Source organism: Oratosquilla oratoria, chromosome 22 (assembly GCF_046742065.1).
Source record: "Oratosquilla oratoria isolate Oo_2021 chromosome 22, ASM4674206v1, whole genome shotgun sequence".
Taxonomy (NCBI): Eukaryota; Metazoa; Arthropoda; class Malacostraca; order Stomatopoda; family Squillidae; genus Oratosquilla; species Oratosquilla oratoria.
The window spans coordinates 6,839,817-6,854,816 of NC_134798.1; the positions used below are offsets into that span (position 1 = coordinate 6,839,817).

General features: G+C 45.2%; 2 protein-coding genes across 2 annotated transcripts in view; both read right to left on the minus strand.

The window, feature by feature from the left end:
- Positions 1 to 4,635, minus strand: part of LOC143037414 (cytohesin-1-like) — a 228,158-nt gene extending 223,523 nt beyond the window's left edge. Inside the window, exon 1 of the mRNA XM_076205564.1 lies at positions 4,390 to 4,635. Within this exon, the coding sequence (XP_076061679.1) occupies positions 4,390 to 4,620 (231 nt within the window). The 5' untranslated portion in view covers positions 4,621 to 4,635. The remainder of the gene's footprint in view (positions 1 to 4,389) is intronic.
- Positions 1 to 15,000, minus strand: part of LOC143037417 (uncharacterized) — a 524,806-nt gene that overhangs the window by 79,390 nt on the left and 430,416 nt on the right. The window lies entirely within an intron of this gene.

Consider the following 15,000-nt stretch of genomic DNA (forward strand, 5'->3'; position numbering starts at 1 on the left):
TACTCACTTTCTTCTTCCTTCTCCTCCTCCCTTGAAGCCTCTTTCTTCCATCTCCTTCTCCACACACCCCTCCACCAAGTCTTCCCTCTCCTCCTCCTCTCATGTTCTCTTTTCCCTTCGAATCTATTATTACTCCAATTTTCGCTGTTTACTTACTTCTCATTCTCCTACATCTCTTCTCTTCCACAACTTTTTTCCCCCATTCCTCGCCCTCCTCCTCTTCCATTTGTTTTCGTCCACTCTTCTCCCAATTAATTCTTTTTCCTCTTCCTCCTCCTCCTCCTCCTCTTCCGGCAAGCGACGAAATTAACTAAAAGGAGAAACGAAATAATACGAGGCAGGGCAGACGAGGGAAAAACACAGAATGGAAAATAAAGGGATAAAAGAAAATGAAAAAGAGGAAATGAAAAACGAATAGAATATAAAAGACAGCACAGTAAACTGTAACCAGATTGAGGGAGGGAGAGAGAATGAGAGGACAAAGAGAAAAAATAGGCATAGAGAGCCTGGGAGAGGAAAGAGAGAGAGAGAGAGAGAGAGAGAGAGAGAGAGAGAGAGAGAGAGAGAGAGAGAGAGAGAGAGAGAGAGAAAGAGAGACAGGAACCGCCCACGTGGAAAGCATCCAAAATCGCCCACGCAGGTCCAACAAGAGGAAAGAGCCTCAAGCGACACAATAAGGAGGAGGAGGACGAAGAGAAAGAGAAGGTGCAGTAGGAAGAGGAAGAGGACACGGAGAAGGATCAAGGGGAGAAGGAAGAGTTGGGAGAGAAGTGAGAGACGGAGAGAAGGAGTAGGGAGAGGAGGGAGAGGGAAAGATAGGAGAAAGAAGGAGTAGGACGGGAAGAAGATGCAGGAGAAAGAGGAGGAGGAGGAGGAGGAAGAGGAAGATGAAGAGGAGGAGGAGGAGGAGGAGGAAGAGGAGAAGGAGGAGGAAGAGGAGAAAGGACGAGGACCCCGAAGAACCAGACGACCTCGAGGAGGCTGAAGACCTCGAGGTCTTCGTTATCGACCTTTGGAGTAGTTTCTTTGCCTCCACAAGCCTGGGGGGCTTCAACCGCCTTATAAACAACACAAAAGGATTAAAGCTCCAATAACACGCACGGCTACCCCCCGGAGACCTCTGAGACGGTTTGCATGAAGATGATAATCCAACAGGATTAAAACATTAATCTCCCAGGGTTAAGATATTAATAATAATATCTAGGACCTAGGTGTCCAGGAAGGTTCGAGTCGCGGTAATAATTATATATATATATATATATATATATATATATATATATATATATATATATATATATATATATATATATATATACACGTATACATACAATATAAATGAATAGATAAAAATATAAATAAATAAAATACAATAAAAACCCAACAGCCTCCAACGGATTATACCTTGGAGGTCCAAGTACAAAGGGCACAGGAGGCGACCTCGGTCGAAGGTATGGCATGAGATATGCGTACTTTTACCTTCCCGTTTGAGTGCACAAGGTCCACTTAAAGGTTTCGTCCTCCGCGTGACGTCATGGGAGAGACGCGTGTGGTCAGACCTTCGTTCGTTATATTTAGGCGAGAACCTCTTTCGTCTTGTTTGTTGTCGTGTCCTTCCCTACGGGAGCTGGATTGCCCATTCGAGGGTAACTAAGATTACCCAAGGGTAATGACAACTCGAGTAATCCGCCTGAAACAGCTTACAGGTCCTCACGATTTAACCTAACCTCTAAACCTCTTCAGTTATCTGAGTAGTTATGAGATTACGGTCTACCTAGATTAAAATCTTCCGTACCTGGAGATCCGTTTACTTTTAACCTAACTACCGTCAACCTATTTCATTAACCTCTCTGTGACCACCTCAGTACCGGAGATAATTCGATTTCGGTTTCATATATTCAATATGGCTGACGACAGGGAACTTTATTCAGTTATACACCTGGGGCAAGACGGGATCTCGACCTCTTTCAGACCACGCTCCGCCTCCCTTAGATAAACACACACACACACACACACACACACACACACACACACACACACATATCACTCGTTTCCACCAGGACAAAATGAGCAAAGTACGGCGCCGTGGTGACCGGAGACAAGGCTGAGGGGGCCTTCGTCCTCCTCCTCCTCCTCCTCCTCCTCCTCCTCCTCCTGCCAAGAGCCGTTTAGCAGCCATCCGAATTATCTTGAGATCTTGGCTGCGCCTCGTCCGACCACTACCGCCCGCCCATCCTCACTCGCCCTTCCCGTCTCAATACCAATCTTCATTAAGCTCTGCCTACGAAACAAACTTGTAACCCCATCGGCACGGTGTATGCGCCTTGTAGTTATGAGCGGGCGCGCACACACACACACACACAAACACAAAAGAAAAGAAAAGATCCTCATAAGGAATACTGGCTGCTTCAGCTTTAAACCATTAACATTTCAGGGATTTTAGCGACATCCCTACGAACCAATGACGCTGCATTCTCTTGTAACTAAATAATATTCTAAAATGAATAAATAAATATAATAATAATAACAATAAGCGGTATTTTTCATCTACCAAATTCTAATATTTTTGTTCACTACGTTCCCTACTTTCTACCTCTAAAGCTTCTTCTGCCAATTGCAATCCCCTTCATCCACCTCCCCATTAGTCCCACCCATTTCGTTGACCTAGTTGCCGCCTGGGCATTCTATTCATGCGAGGGACGATTTTCATCGTGGCGAGATTGAGGCAACCCCCGATGGACCCACGGGGTTTTATTCAACAGAAGTGTTCCCCGAGCTTCACACTAATTTATCATTTATTAATTTATCTATTTACTTGTAATCACCTTAGTTTGACTAGTTTTAATTTATTTTGGCTTCCCGTTTTCTTTTTATTCTATTTTACTTAACTCTATTTTATTTATCTATTTCATTTATTTATTTTTTGTCCATGGGCCTTGACTTCATTGTCGCAGGTTTTATATTTTTATTTCATTTCATTTCATTTTATTTCTATTTCTATTCTTTGTCTGTGGGCCTTGACTACATCTGTCCCGGGTACCTTGCCCTACACTAGACTGCCCTTCGGCTCGCAAGGCCGCCCGAACTACTTCCTGACCCCTTCAGTCCCGGGTGGCACACACTATGTTCCTCCTTCCTATCGCCAGACCTATTCTTTCCATCTCCGTGGGACCCCTTCAGTAGCAAAAGGCTTACAGCCAATCTCGATTAACTCCTACAGTAGCGGGTGGGGCACTTTCTTTTGTCCTGGCTACGGCTAAACCATTTCATTCAATTCCGTGGCGCCCCGTCGGTAGCGAGAAGGTTGGATTCTTCCCGAAATGTATCGTAGCGTTTCTCTTTTTCTTCTTTCCGCATACCTGCGACATTTGGCTCACTTGAACGCTTCAATACGGTAACACGGTTAACAGCTTCGTTCTATTTGAGGTCAGGTGACCGTTCGGACAGGGGGGTCTCAAACGGTCCTGACCTCCCTTTAGCCCCCTCCTTTTTCTCAACTGAATAAATCACTCATACTTAACCTGAACAGACTCAATATATTATGTCACCGTATAAACGGGGTTGGGTCGCTTATCGCTATCTTGACATTCTTCGTTGGGTTCGGAAAAGCTTCGTTCACGGTTTACTCTCGAACAATCCCTCTCGCTATTTTCAAATCATCTTACGTACCGGGTGGTACTTTACTCATAATTCAAGATGCCGCCATGCGATTTTATTCATCTCAAATTCACTATTCGCGGCTCACATTTACTTGACCCACGACAGATCACATTTATGTAAAAATATTCTTCGATATCGCGTGTTAAAAAAAAAAGCTTTGCACGGGAGTTCTCTTATTAAAAATTATTTCTATGAACAAAATTTCGTTCGGGAAATAACCAAAGTTGTGGTAAACCATAGGTCTAGTTCGGATGTCCACAAGAATTATATTCATTACGTTCGTCCTATGAGATCTTTATGCATCTTGAGGGAAACATTAACTTCTTACGGTAAAACCACAGCTCGACCAAATCGGCTTTCTCATACTATATATAAAATGTATATGCATGTGTATATGTACAAATGTATATATATATATACAACACACACACACATTTTAGCTGTTTCAGGACGATTTTTTTTATATCTTGGACAACACTCCTGCAATAAACAAATAAATAACTAAATAAAATACACAATAAAACTGTCACCACTACCATAAGGGCTCGGAGTGCCAATTCAAATGGTAGTCACTGGTGACAACTGTGACCAATCCTGGGTCTACATAATTATGTCACAAGTTCAAAATTCAATACACAGTGATACAACCAACTTTCTCCTCCCCCCTCAAAAAAAGGAGGGGGGAGTGGAAGGAGGAGGTGGAGGGCTTTCTTGATGATACTTCAAACTTACCTTGGACTGCTTCTTCTTCGGCGAGTGACAGCTGTAGAAGGATGACTTCCCCCCAAACCTCCTCCGGGTCCTCCTTGAACCCCCCGAGAGGGCCAAGTACAACCTAGACCACGCCTGTGGAGCAAGAGCGGCCGTGAGGTCGTACTTGAGATGAGGTGCTACGTCAGACTTGAGGGTAAGAGCGAGCTTACGGCGTCCGCTGTCGATGGCTCTTCGGAAGACCATCGGCATGCCGGGTTTCGGAACCCGGTTCGTCATGGCGTCTTCAAGGGTGACCTTGGAGGATGACCTCCGAACTCGAAGCGAAAGGTACTCCTCCGTCAGATAGATGTGATTATAATTTTATCTTTTATTTTCACTTTTTATTGACGTTTGTTATTTTTTTTCCTTTCTACCCCCGAGGGATGATCCCCCAGGGTACTTTGGAGTGTGAACCTTGAAGTCTCATGACGAAGAAGTGTCGCAGCAAGGAGGTGGGTCGCCCCTGAGCACTTCGTCAGTTGTGAATAGGTTCCTCACTTATGTCCCTCTCATCCGGAACCTCTCTTATCCGGTAACTTATTTACTTATTTATTTTCTGTTTTCTTTCGTAAGTTCTTTCAGCGTCAAGACCGTTCATGTGAAGGGTGCTCCTGCCATGCGAGTTCTTTTTTGTCGGCACGACCCTCGTTCCTCGCCTTGGACGCAAACAACCTTGAAAAGACCGTATGATCCGTCCTGAAGGGGAAGGAGGTCGTAAACAAGGGCAATGGTCAACAACCTAGATAACGCGAGACCAAAACATACAACAATAAACCGTGACTCCAGTATACAACGACACATTTCACACAATGTTCTAGGTGACGCCATACTGAATAAAATCGCCTGGCGACATCCAAAATAGACACAAGTCGACTATGGACATCAAAGGGTTAATGGAGATAGGCTTAGCCCTTTGACGTCTACACAGATTCTCCTTCAACTGAATAAAAACGCCTGGCGACAACAAGGCAAAACACAGGTGAAGGGGGAGGAGAAGGGGGAGAAGGGGGAGAAGGGGAAGGGAGAGGGGGAGAGGGGGGAAGAGGAGTCTCTGTAGCGGACTATTACTTCGGGAGAAGGGGGAGAAGGGGAAGGGAGAGGGGGAGAGGGGGGAAGAGGAGTCTCTGTAGCGGACTATTACTTCCCCAAAGGTGGGCAGAGTATGAGCAGAGAGATTATCAACACATATGGAGGCCTTGACTTGTTATGGCGGCCGAGACGATCTGCCCATTCAGTGACATTTGTCTCCACATTTTACTTCTTCCTTTATTGGGCAAAGCTGCTTTACTACACGCACGCACACCCACACACAAACACACCAGTTCTTAATCATAATATATTTTCTTGTTCATTTATTATTTTGTTATGGATATTGTTTCTGCTATGGCCAGGCGATAGCATTCAATTATGCTGATACCATCAGGGAGACATAATTCATTTCATGTGTGATGATGATAATGATAAGGAGAAACCGATGGAGGAGCGAGGTCACATCCATCATTGGAACGATGTGATTAATAATAATAAGTCTCCCTTTTATATATATTTATACATTTGTACACACGCACAGATACGGGAACATGCGCACATACACACACGTGCACAAGTAAACACGAGCACACACATACATAGACGGAAATGCACGCACACACATATATATACATACATACATACATACATACACACACACACGAACACACACATAAGTAAACACGTGCGCACATACACAACACACACACATATATACACATAGAGCACACACACACATACACAAGTAAACAAGCGCGCACATACACACACATACACACAAGACAACATACACACACATATACAAGTAAACATGCGCGCACATACACATATACATACAAGCACACATACACACAGACACACACACACACACACACACACAATCATAAATGTATAGTAACCTCATACATATTTAGGATGAAGCCTTCGTGGGCGCGCATCAGATTATAAGAAGCACAAGCGAAGACGGTGGTGGGCGTTGGTTAGGTACTGGTCCCCCCTCCCCCGCCTTCGCACGGGTGGAGGGGACTCCGAAGAACCTTTTGCGAGATGTGGAAGAATATATTATGGGTGGGCGTGGGCGGACGCCCGCGTGAGGCAACGTCTATACTTATACATTAGCACAAGGAGGAGGGGTGGGGGCGGGAAGATGCCAGCTTGTACACACGCCCGCGGGTAAACAAACACGCACACGTAAACACGTACACAAACATTCTCTCTTTTCCACACACACACACACACACACACACACACACACACACACACACGTACACGATCACACAAAAATCTAATATGAGAGCAAGCACAGTCATATTCAACAGTTTTTTAACCATTATAAGAGTTTCAGTACACAAATATAAAAATATTTTTGGGTGTTTACATATTTCCTACATGATAATCACTCGGCAGTACAAAGTACTTCTTGTATGTAAAAATACATAGAAAAAACTGTACAAACATGATATAGTAGAGAGAGAGAGAGAGAGAGAGAGAGAGAGAGAGAGAGAGAGAGAGAGAGAGAGAGAGAGAGAGAGAGAGAGAGAGAGAGAGAGAGAGAGAGAGAGAGAGAGAGAGAGACCTCTTCCGTACCAGGTGGCACTATTCTTCTCAATCTAGCTGCCACCAGGCTATTCTATTCACTTCTGCGGCAACGTCTAGACAGCGTACGAGTCATAACTATCTAGTTTAGCCCTTTACATACCGAGTGGAATTTTGTCTTTTATTTTGGTTACCTCCCTTGTAAGGGGGAAAAAGCCTTTGGTATATGTATGTACCTCCAGGCTATTTCATTCATTTCCGTGGCACCCCGTCTCAGTGGGGAAAATGACTGCAAGACTTTTGAAAGCAACTGTACGGTAACAACCAAGGAATTCATCTCATTTTTTTTTCTTCACTCCCACGCGCGAAGAAATAGAAAACTTCATAATTACTTTCTACCCCTTCAACGGGGAGATTCAGTTTATTAATTGCCTTTTAGGCGATTCAGGATTTTATTTACTTAAGGGGCTGTCCCAAGATGGAATAGGGTCTTGTTTTAATGACTCCAGTCATCGGCTGAAGAAAGTGGTATAAACACATATACATAAACTCACACACACACACATTACATATATATATATATATATATATATATATATATATATATATATAACAACAATAATAGCAACATAAAAATAAATAAAATAAAAAGATATGTGTGTGTGAGTGAGACTCCATGTGTTTCTTATATACGGGTGCTGGTGGGGGGAGTGGGGGATGAAGTGAAAGAGAAACTTAGAGAGGGGAGACTGATGTCGTTAAATTGAATTTGTTAAGGATTAATATTAGCTTACTAACACATGTTTCCTAAAACACTTCCCTACGAAAATGGCATGGGCAAACAAAAATAAATAAATGAATGAATGAATAAATAAATCAATAAATAGAAAAATGATAAATAATAACAAATAGCAAAGCCAGGAATGCATATCATACGCACGCATCCTCGCGCGTGCACGCACGCGCGAGCACGCAACCCCAATTCCACATTAGCGTCTCGTAAACACGCAAAGAGCCAACAAAAACATCATTAATATATGAGAAACTGTTCTACGACCCGTCAACACATCATTTGAAGTTTTCCTTTCCAACGGTTTTTAACGAATTTTAACCGCTTTTAACCGACTCGTCTGTCTGGCCGGAACTCACTCACTTTACCCCTGAACTCCCTCCCTCCCACTTCCCATTTTCTCCAATCACATCACTTCCCACTCCTCAGTCCCTTAACCTCCACTCCACTCCACCGTCCCCCCAACCTCCCCTCCACACCTCCAGTGACCCCCTCCACCTCCTCCATCAACCTCCGATCAAAGTGTAATTAAACCGGGACGGTAATCAAACACGGAGGAACCTAAGTAGAAATGGATGAGCGGTTGTTCATCATCAATCCTTACTCCCGTTCAACTCCTCTCCCCCTTTCCTCTCACCCCCACCCATCCTCCATCCTCCTCCCTCCCTTAGGGAAGAACATTTAAGAACAAAGGAAACGTGTTCAATAAGTTCTCGATTTGTGTGTATAGAGGATTCCATTGTGGCAATGATGTTGGTCGATCTATCTGGAATCTTTGCTCTTTGAAGAGTTAAGAAAGGTTTAGACACCCCCCCAAAATAATAATAATAATACTATTAATAAAAATAAATAAATAAGAAATAAAAAAACCTGCAAGAGTTGGACGTTTAAATTGTTATTTTCCTCGGGAATATAAATCTAGTCACGGTATAACAATCTAGAAAACAAAACGTGTATATACTCTTCATGCCCGTAAAGATCACACACACACACACACACACACACACACACACACACACACACACACACACATACACACACACATACTAATTTGTCTCAACCCGAAGATGCTGCCCTATCAAAATCACATCAAACTAGACAAGAACTTCGCTTCACCATCTCCCCCTGTCCCCTTCACCCTCCACGTCATTTTGGACCGCAGGGTGGAGAGGATCAGAGGTGCCGTGACCAGTGCCGCATACCAATGGAAGCGCCTCATCAGTATGGTCGAGCTGACGACAGTGCATCGACTACTTTCAGAAATATAATAATTACAAAAGAAGCAATAGTTCAGAATGGGCTTCTCCCCATATATAGCGTAGGTTACCAAGGCGGCCCGGATCACCGTGGTGAGACTGCTCCGTCCCTCAGGGGTCAGACCAGTCCAACAATGAACCATTACGACTTGGGATTTCCCTGGAGGGGCACAAAATCATCTAGGGAAAGGACATAGCAGGGATGGAGGGAAGGAGGATGGAAGGATGGAGGGGTGGAAGGAAAATGGAGGGATGGAGGTGGCAATGCTTTTGTTCCCCACCTTACCATTGGATAAACGAAGAGGCTAAGTGGCTACCAGTAATTACTATTAGCTCTGGCTGTCCAAAATTATACATTATACAGCCTCTTTGGCGCCAGCTCCTCGTCTTCCAAACTCTAAGCATAGAGTTCTACTCTCAGCTGAATAAAATCGTTTGGTTGTCCAGACGTCTATTTGCCTTAGAGAGAGAAATGCACACGTGGACGATAGGGTCTGTGTGGGAGATACGTGGGTGTGTGCATAGGTGAAGAGGTGGAGACGGGTGTGGACGTGTCAAGACCGGATGATATGGGGAAGAACCCTCCCCCCCCCCTCTAATGACTGTTTGCTGACAAGAGAGGGAAAAAAGTGGGAGGGAGATTCCATGTGCTTTTTATATAAGGGTGCTGGGGGAAAAGAGGGGGAGGGGGAGGAAGTGAAGAAGAGAAAAAGAGGGGGAGAAGGGATGACACAGAGACAGAGAAAGAGGAAGAGGAAGGAGAAAGAATAGAAATGAGAGGGGGAGGAGGAAAGTGGGAAGAGGAGGAGGAGGAGGAGGAGGAAGAGGAGGAGGAGGAGGAGGAGGAGGGGAAGAGGGAGGTGGTGATAAAGGGGACGAGAGTAGGAAGAGACTATAAGAAAACCAAAAAGGGACTTACTATAAAGGGATATTTGAAGTAAACTAATACCGCCTCTCTCTTTACAGGTAATCTCTTATTCTCTCCTGTCTTCTTTCCTTCTCTTCTTCCTTCCTCTTCCAAAAACCTAGGTTCTCTTTACTTTCCTTCCTCTTTTCTCCCTTTCATCTCTTTATTTTCCTTCTTTCACGAGTCACTGCCCGCCATTTTTTTATTTTATTCTGGCTACCCCCAGGCTACCTGAATCATGATTTAAAATGAAAATTGCCGACAAACTCGTCAGCAAGTGTCAGCGGTCGATTCGTCTACCAACCAACCTCTTCTTAAACCTTATTTTCACTCATTAACTTCTCAATTACACTCTAGTTGCTCCAGTTCTTTTCAAAGGGTTATTAGCAACCACGCACGCACGCACGCACGCATACACACACACACACACACACACACACATTCATGATTTCTAAACTAAATACAATAATGGAGACTAATCTCAGAAGTAGAAAGTTTGAGGTGAGGCCGGGTCACCACGGGTAATAGTTCAGTCCAGCGAGACACGGGTGAAAACACACACACACAAACGTACACACACACACACACACACAGACACACAGTCCTTTTTCGCCATGCTAATCAGAACCTCATCTGCCATAATTTCTTAAGTTTTACTGCGGCTATCTTGCAATATCTCCTCTGATCTTACAACCTACTCCACCCCTCCTTCTCCCTCCTCACCTCAAACGAGAGGCTTTATGACCATCCCACCCCCACCCCTCTCCCTCTTCCAGGCTTTCCCTCCCTCTCCCTCCTCTACACTCTTCTTCCCTTTCTCCACGCCCTCCCTCCCTCCCTCTTCGTCCTCTACAGCCTCTCCCCTCCCGCCTTCCCTCCACACTTTGTCTTCCCGTACCTCCACACTCCCTCTCCCTCCCTTTACCTCCTCCACGCCCTCCTCTTGATCCTCATCCCCGTTCCTCCACGCGCTCTCTCCCTACTTACCTTCCTGTCCTTCCTTAGCCTGCCCAGGCTGCCACACACCACCAAATCCCCAACCCCATCCCCACCACCACAGCCTTCTCCCTCCACCCCCTGCCTCCCTCCAGCCCGCACGGGACCTTGGCCATGGACTGAGCTTGGCATTCTGGCGTATTCTTAGCTGGCGTCGAGGGCTTTAGGGCTTTCTGGTGACGTCCAGACCTTTCCTGACAACAGCCCTGACAACAGACTATTCCTTTCATCTCCGTGGCACCATCGTCAGTGGCCTGGTGACCTCGTGTGACACCACGTCCACAGAGGACAACTACAGGTCATTCTAACATTGACAAATACGATAAAATCGGTCTTACGGCCTCTGCAACCACGTGACCCAGGATTGAGGGTGATGACGTGACGTCACATATTTCCTTCCTCTCCCTCCCCCCACGATCTCCCTAAAACAGTGACTTCTCCAACAATCTCTCTTCCTTTCCCTTCCCATTCTCCTTACTCACCATCGTGGCCACCACCACCAACCACCACCTTTGTAATCCCACCTTATAACCTTTGTCCCAAGTTTCCCACCTACTCCCACCTTCCCCCAATCCTTCCACTCCCAGCAGTGTGTTTGGGGGGGGGGAGAGTGGAGGGATGGAGATTGAACCCCTCCCACTCCTACCCACCCCCTCCTTCCCCACATACACACCATCATCCCTTACATCACCACCACCACTACAACCATCTATATAGCAAGATACGACTTCTTACATCCTTGATACAACGTACATGTGATACAATTTGTCATTAGATATGAAATGTTTCTATTAGCAAATAGGTGTACACACGTGCGCGCTAGTAAATATTCTTTGTGCATGTGTACACAATAGCTGCTGATACACGAGCGCATGTGCACACACGCACACGTGCACATAAACACGTGTGCACTCAACCCCACAAGCATAGGCACAAATATTCAAGCAGCTTGCAAAAGCAGCTCAGGCTGCAAGCAAATTGAAGGAGACACTTCAGGTCTGCAAGCAGTCATATGTGGCCATTTCAAATGAAGCGTGTTCTCCATAATTATCATTTCATTATGAATATCACAGTAGGAACAGCTTCCCATATATCAAAAGCAGTGTAGATGAATTACTTTCATTATCTCGGGTTAATTAATGATCTGATGTTCTCGTGTTATAAGCGACTTTTGCAACGAGATTCTTCAGCGACATGACGTCATGTCGCTTCACGACTACGAAGACGAAGGCAACAAAAATTATCAACATACGGCTCCCCACGCTATTATATCATAGAGGTGACATATATATTACCAAAAATAACAGAACTCTTAAAATGCTATGAAATATTGCGTAACAAAATAAACGACGGACTGGAATAGATGCCCGCCGGCCATGACAACTGGTTTCCCATTTTCTGTGAAGGGGTGACTTTATAAAAAGCCCTTAGCGTGGCAAAACAAGGACAACAGAAGTTCATCCGTGGCGCTTTTATTGCAAGGCAAATCGTTTGGCCAAATCTGTTCGACCTCACACCGAGGTACATAAGCACGTAAGCACACATCCACTCACACACGCGTGCGCGCGAGCACACACACACAAGCGATCAAGAAAGAGAAACAGAATACAAGGAGTGACAATCAGAATGACCCCAAGCTTGGTTGGTTTGATTTGTGGAACAAATGAGAAATAATAATTCAAGCCAACAACATACATGAACTTAGGGGAAAGTTTGGTAAGTGGCGATACACAGAAGCAACCCACGAGCAAAGCTCCAACCCCTGTACACAAACAAGTAAATATACATAAACACACACACACACACACACACACACACACACACACACACACACACACACACACACACAGAAACACACACACAAATATACAGCCGGCACCACCTATCTATCAGTTTTATCTAGTGATTTCACGATTGTCTTCTTTATATTACACTTTGTTCTAGCTGCCGGCATGTCAGTGCTATCAGGTGAGGAAGATAAATCGGGGTCCAAAGCTTCAAATCAGTGTCAAAATCTTTAAGCGAACCTGTGACCTTTTATATATATCCTGCTGACGCCAGGCGATTTAAATTAGCTCCGCCCTCTGACAGCTCGCTCGGAATCTGTCTCCCAAAATAATATCTTCTTCTCTCTCTCTTACTTCTTCCAAAAAATAAAATAAATAAAAGATAATAATAATTTTGTTCTAAAATATACCATTCCTTCCTTTTTATCAACCAACATTCCACTTTTCCTTCACATGATATTTTCTTAACTTTCTTTCGCAACATGATCTTATTTACACCCCAAAAAATATTTTCTCATTTTCTCCCCAAAATTTCACTCGCCGTCTCTGTTCTCTACCAATTTCTCTCCATACGCCGGTCACGCCGGCCAACAGATATACGGCGCCAGTCGCCGACGTGCCGTGAGAGTAATTGCTTTCCTCTCACCCGACCCTCGCTTACTCTCACTCTCACTCACTCATGCAGATGCCAGAAGTCCACTATTTCTACCACCATCATCACCACTACCACCCGTCAATATCAGCACAAGCATGATCTTCTCTTCTTCTTCTCCTTCTCCTCCTCCTCCTCTTCCTCGTCTCTGTCCACCTCGCCATGTGCCTCTAATTTTTCCTCTTCCTTCTCTTCTTCTTCCCATTCCTCCTTTTTTCACCTCCTCATATGCCTCTTTTCTTTCCACCTCCTCTTCCTCATCCTTCTTCTTTCCTCTCCATCTCATTTCTTTCCTTCCTCCTCTTCTTCCGCCTCCTCTCCTCTTCACCAGATATCCTCCACCATTCCACCATCGGAGGAAAAACAGAAGTACACTCCAACACTCTTCCTCCCTCCAACACGATCCCTATTAATCCCTCTCCTCCTCCTCCTCCACACCCGCATCCCCACCACCTAACACTTCCCTCGATCCCCCATCCTTTTCTCCATTACATAAAATCTCCCATTCTTCCCCCATCCCCCAAACCCCATCCTCTCCCTCCCATTCCCCATTAACCATTACTATCTAATGAAGACAATTAAATACCTTTAAATGTTTTATGCTGGATAATGCCAGGCGATGTTATTCAGCATTTAGAAACCACTGGGATTGTGAAGACTTTCCCCCCCAACTACAACACTCCCCAACCTATTCTCCCATCCCCTTATCCTCCCCTTCCCATCACTCCCCACCCTTCCCTCCACTTCCAACCCCCCCACCCAAGCTTTCCCTCCCCTCCTCCCTTCTCTCCCCCTTTCTTCCCTCTCTTTCCTCAACACTCTCACGTCCCCGTCTCCATCACGAACAAGGACACGTACGCTTAAATCTCTGTTTCTCATTTGCAGTCCATTTATTATCAGACTGTTTGAAAGCGACCTATCTTGTTTATCTGTCGAACGACCTGCATTCGAAGGAGAGGAGGTGGACGAGAAGGAAGAAGAGGTTGAAGAGGATGAAGGAGATGAAGAGAAGGAGGGGGAGGAAGGGAAAGAAGATGAAGAAGAGAAGGAAGAGGAGGAAGGGGGGAAAGAAGAGGATGGAGGGAAGGCGAAAGAGGAAAGGAGAGAACAGGGGAAAGGGGGGGAAGGGAAGGAAGAGGAGGAAGAAGAGAAGGCAAATTGAAGAGGGAGAAGAGGGGGGAGGGAAGGAAGAAGAGGAAGAAGAGGAGGCAAATTGACTGATAGATTGATTCCTTATTCATATGACTGTGGCGCTACGATCAAAGAGTAGGAGGAGAAGGTGGAGGACGAAGAGTAGGAGGAGAAGGTGGAGGACGAAGAGGAGGAAGGAAAAGGGAGGAGGAGGAGGGAGGTGAGGAGGTGGGAACGGGAGGAGGAAAAAGAAGTAGAATGGAAAGTAGTAGAGTAAAATGGATGAAGATGAAAAGTAGGAAGAGGACGAGGAAGAAGAGGAAGACAAATAGGAGAAAAGTAGTATACGAAAGAGGAGGAGAGAGGTTGAAGAGGAGTAGAAGGAGGCGAAAGGAGGAGGCAGAGGAAGATAAGGACGAGGAGGTGGAGGAGGATGTATGACTGAGGGTAAGTGGGAGCGTGAAGGATGAGGAGGTAGACAGTAGGCTGGTCTGACGTCAAAGGCT